General features: G+C 35.0%; 1 protein-coding gene across 1 annotated transcript in view; it reads right to left on the bottom strand.

Annotated features, from left to right (window-relative positions):
- TMCO3 (transmembrane and coiled-coil domains 3) overlaps positions 1 to 5,443 on the bottom strand; it is a 32,583-nt gene that overhangs the window by 8,962 nt on the left and 18,178 nt on the right. Inside the window, exon 9 of the mRNA XM_009276083.1 lies at positions 145 to 295. Coding sequence (XP_009274358.1) covers positions 145 to 295 — 151 coding nt within the window. The remainder of the gene's footprint in view (positions 1 to 144; positions 296 to 5,443) is intronic.

The following is a 5,443-nucleotide window of genomic DNA, read 5'->3' as shown; positions in this document are numbered from 1 at the left end:
ATTTAAAAATAAATAAGTTAAAAAAAAACCCCCAACTATCTCCTCCCCCCAATTTCCCCCCCAATTTGCAGACACCATTTTTTTAATCCTCCCCCACATTTGTAGGTTAACACTATTTTGTAAGTAAGTTTTCTTAGAAGTTACCTATGGATGCAAAGAAAATGATGGCAAGGAAGTCACGTATTGGTTCAATACAGGACATAATCTCCTCAGTAACCATGTGACCCTGAGAAGAGATCAGAGCTCCGGCTAAGAAGCATCCCAGCTCCATTGAAACATCCAACAGCTCTGTGATCTGTCAAGGAATAACAGAAAATCTATTGCTGTTTCCTTTAGCCCTGAGTGACTTAATACCATTTCACAGTGAAATTATAAAACTGTACATTATACTGAATGTAGGAAATTACTGTGTCTTTATGCAAGTTCAACAACAAATAGGATTCAGCGTATTTCAGCGTTCTGCAGTATTGTATTTATACAAGAGACTCACAAAACCAGTTTCCCCTCCATGTTATCTCCTTCCCCACAAAAACAAAAATAAATTTCTTAATCTACGCTGTAATGCTTTGTGTCACTCTTAAGGATAGCATCTGATTTCACAAAAACGAGAAAGACCATAACAGCTTTGGAGTCAGGATTGCATAATACATTGAGGCTGTGAAATAAAGCAGTAAGAATAGCATATTTTCCAGCTGTCAGACAAGGGGGGGTGGATAAAAAAAAAAAAAAAAAAAAAAAAAAAAATCAAAGCTTATAATTTGGAAGAATAGTCTCAATTTAGCAGGAGAATAGTCTCAATTTAGCAGAAGTCCCAGGTATAAATTATGTTTTATTATTGTAAATTGGACTTAAATGTGCCTGTGAATAGGCACATAGAATCCCTGTACTGAACAGGGATGCATTTAAGTATGTGAAGTAAACTGTTGAAATGAAGCACGGTATCTGTTTGAAAGAATTCAGACTGCTCTTCATTCTTTTTTATTATTTGAATACGGTACTAGAAAGAAGAGATGAAACACATGTAAAGAGACTGAACTAAAACCAAAACCTTTATAGGCAATGCTCAGAACATCAAAAAAAAGCAAGCAGCACTTTTAGTCGGTATAAAGTATGTTTTAAAATAATTACTTTACAACCATGCTGCTGCAGACGGTCATCTTACTGAGAAAGGGCAATGCTATTAATACTAATAGAACATTTAAAACTGAAGACTTATTTCCATACTGATTTAGATTAAGCAACAATACACCATATAGGCAATGCTCAGAACATCAAAAAAAAGCAAGCAGCACTTTTAGTCGGTATAAAGTATGTTTTAAAATAATTACTTTACAACCATGCTGCTGCAGACGGTCATCTTACTGAGAAAGGGCAATGCTATTAATACTAATAGAACATTTAAAACTGAAGACTTATTTCCATACTGATTTAGATTAAGCAACAATACACCATAGTGCATTTATGGACAACATTCATCATATCTTGAACAGTGTTATACTGTAAGGTATGAAGCTAAAACTCAAGTGACTTGAAATTAATGGAGGAGAGCAAAAGACACAATAAAGAAGTCTCCAAGCTATGCATAAAATGCCTAAAAATAAACCCCAGACTTTTGTGTATTGAAATATTAATGTCTGAATGCTCATCACATAACTCCATTTGTGCTAACAGTCTGTAATTTATTGCAAGACATTTAAGATAACAAATTGGTTCTGTCAACTAATACAAATAGTTGCTGATCAGGCAAAACCAACAAAATAACATAACGTTACTCTCATTTTAAAACAAAAGGAATTTCAGTGCTTTTCACTACAATTTGAAATCTTAAGAAGGAAATCTATAAAAAAGGCTTTAAAATCACCAAAAGATGAATAAGATAAAGGAAACAGTTATGAATAGGAAACATTTAAGTTCTTCTCAGTCATACACTAGTTGTTTTAAAAGTCACAACCTCTTGAGTGTGATTGAGATCCAATATAGCCTCTTCAAATAAAGTTGGAATTATTTTTACTATTCAGCTATAATCCCCCTGCACGTAAATGTCATCAGCTATAACAGAGCTCCAGATCAAAACTTTTATAGCTAATATTTTAAGTATTCACTTGTACATGGTTAGGTTACCACGTAGGAAAGGATTTACCATCTCTTGTATCGGAATTGCATGATACTGTGCTGTTATGAAAATCACTATTCAAGCAAGGAGCAATTTAAGTGTGAAAGAAACATGCTTGTTCAGAAAGACATAACTGGAGCAAACGATATGTCCGTCTGGGTTTGCTCCCACCACATAAAACCTGAATTCCATTCCTTTACTCTACGGCAAGCTAAGTATGAGCTCAAGGGCCTGGTAAATAAAAAGGCAAATTTTGCTATTTCTTGTCTACTCTCTAGGTACTACACAACTTCAGGCCTACAAAATTTATAGGTCATTACGCACAGAAAAGTGTGAAGTGGATGAGAGGGCAAGAAAAGAACCAAAAATTACATTCTTTTCTTAACCCTATCCCCCCATCTCCAGTCTGTTCTTCAAATTTATATCTAGATTTATACAGAGACTCCTTTTACTATTCCCATCCTGGTCTCTGGTTGTCCAATAATATACCAATAAGTGGATACATTTCCTCAACTAAATCTGTAGCATCAGGGTTTATTATATATAATGTGTGTGGGCACGCACGCGTGCACACACACACTGGACAGGGTTTGTTTTACTGGCAGGAAGGCATTCTCACCAAAATTTCTTATATAAGCAGAACTTGGAAAGTATTTGCATTTTGTATTCCCTCTCTGCTTGCATCATTTTTAATGCTCTTCCCTTTACCAAACAGGGCTCTAACAATTACTAATCCCTTGGCTCTGGAGTGTCCTTTTCTCAACTCCTACATTACAGAAAGCCTTTTCAGTCAAAATTAAATGAAAAGTTTTGTCAATTTACGTGTTTTTCCCAGTACAATTTATTTTCAGTTATTTTCAAAGGTCCCATTTTACTCTTAATTCAGAAAGGATTGCTTTGCTTTCACTAGAATATTGGATTTTTATGTTCAAATGTTCTACCATAGTAATAAAGAAATAAACATTACTGCTATAACATGTTCCAGTTGAATTTCAACAATTTGTTCAGCAGTTGTTTTGCCTATATTATCTAATAATGTGTATCTTATTGCTACTCTTTAATCATCATAGAAGCTTAATGAATATGGTAAGCCAGTAAAATTAAAGAAATCCCTGATGGAAATAAATGTATTAGAATTTCAGGCTTTAATAACTTAAATCTGCCCAAGACTAAAGAGGCTAATTCTAAGCTTGCATTTTAAGGAAGTAAAGCCTTAATGGAAGTAGAAACAATTTTTAGTGAGCCTTGTAAAAACTCCATCTCAACTGTATTTTATTACATAATTAACTAGAATATTTGAGATTAGAGTTTTTCCTTAATCTTCTCCTTTTATTTGATTGAAAAAGAGTTCATAAGGAGGTTATGAGCCATTGAGAAGTACTCCAGGCAAACAAGGAATGACACTCCTAATACATGGCAAGAAAAAGTATGTACATTTTCATATATAAAGTACTGCAATAACATCGCTAGATTTTCTTTTCATCTTTTTGGTATATAAAGCAAGCTGGCAATTTCCCTCCATCTGCTGCCATCATCCCAGGTCAATCATAACGCAGTCAAACTGGAAGCCACTTCCCCCCCCCCTCCATGTGTATGCACGGTCCTATAAACGCGTAAATGTAACTGCTGTCCTTCCTGTCAGGTCAGGTTTTATTTTTTTTTCCCAATTCCTTAATAACATTCAGCAACTTAGTTTTAAAACATAACAAAACTGACCACTGTTGTCCTGCAGATATCTAATCCAGCAACTCATTATCAGGATAGCGTTTAAAACAATTTTCCTTGTAATGTTTCTGTACATACAGAACATGAAAAAGCAACACTACACCAGTGAACACTGGCTGACTTATAACATGTTCTTCAGCTCATTGTAGTATATATCTCGACCTAAATGTACCAGTTTGGCCATCCATCCTAAATGGTCATATTTAAAACCATAAGCTAGATTTGCTCTTTATGTTGCGATTCAGGAGAACAATTTCCCAATTAAAAAAAAAAAAAAAAAAAGCAGTATCTGCATAACTCAAAGCTTGAAAAGGCGTTGCTGAAAGTATAATAACGATCTACTGAATCTCTGTTACTGATGACAGGGTACATGATTGAAAGATGCACAACTGTGTCTCCAAGTCAGCTAGACTTTTATAGGACTGGCACTTGACACAATCCCCCCCTGCCCCGCCCCCAGTCTGCCTAATTAGTTGAGGGGAAAAAGGCAGGGGGAATTTCAGTTACTTCTGAGAATATCTGGGAACAGAAAGAGGTATCTTAAGCTCCAAATCTTGGTAAAATATTTCATATTCAAGATTTGTTGCATCTCTTTTACTCTAAGTTAGTTTATCAAGAAGAGATGTATTTAAGATCCTGTTTCAGATTTAATGAGTTGCAATGTTATCCAAGTGAGCCAAGCAGTTCAGAGATGCTCAAAAGTCACTTCCATACAGAAAGTTCCTCAATGGACAGGAGAATCCCTTACATCAAAATTGCTTACTCACTTCTGTCCTATCTTCCCTCTTGTTTTCCCATGTAGAATTTGCCCTTACTGGTAGAGAAATGGCAATTCTTGTTTAATTAGTCATCTGAGATTTTCAAACACAGGAAACAAGTAAAATAAATTTATGTTTCTATATAACGTGCATTACATGTGCTAGTGTTACAGATGAACCCCAATACAAGATAAACTTAGGGGGACCCCAGAAATCCAGTCAACACTGAAGCATGTAACAAGTAACTGTATGCATGTAACTATATGCATGAAACAGGAATAGAGTTACCATTCCTACCCTCTTTGTCATGTATTGGAAAGGATGTGGCCTGCAGAATAACTCAGACACTAGACAGAGAGTTAAAATATTTTGTTTAAAAAGGTCTCTCAAGTTTTCTAAATGGAGCTGCAGAGTCATCTTTGGTTAAGGCCACTAAAATATGCACTCTCTTATTCCTCCCTCTACAAATTCAAAAGCTTTTTCAGAATTACACTAGTATGGAAAATTCTGTTTGCAGAGAATTATACAAACTCCATCAATATTTAGGCTTGGTTTTCAAAGGAGAAAGGTCTTTGCAGGAACCGTGACAGTTTAATTGTTTTCCTACCTGGCACCCAAAAATCTTAATTTATCCTTTCCAAACACATGCAACATTTTTTCAAATTAGATCGCCATCCCCCATCCTATGTTTTTATTCCTGACATAGTAGGGCATCTATACCAATTAAGATTTGTCTTCCAGAAGATTTGTTTGTTGAACTGTTCAACTGGACAACCAAATACTTTTTGTTTTGTTTGTTTTCTTGGTTTTTTGTTTTGTTTTGTTTTCTTGGTTTTTTGTTTTTTGG

The sequence above is a fragment of the Aptenodytes forsteri genome, unplaced genomic scaffold (assembly GCF_000699145.1).
Source record: "Aptenodytes forsteri isolate BGI_AS27 unplaced genomic scaffold, ASM69914v1 Scaffold96, whole genome shotgun sequence".
NCBI classification, from domain to species: Eukaryota; Metazoa; Chordata; class Aves; order Sphenisciformes; family Spheniscidae; genus Aptenodytes; species Aptenodytes forsteri.
This window is presented reverse-complemented; position numbering and strand designations above follow the sequence as displayed.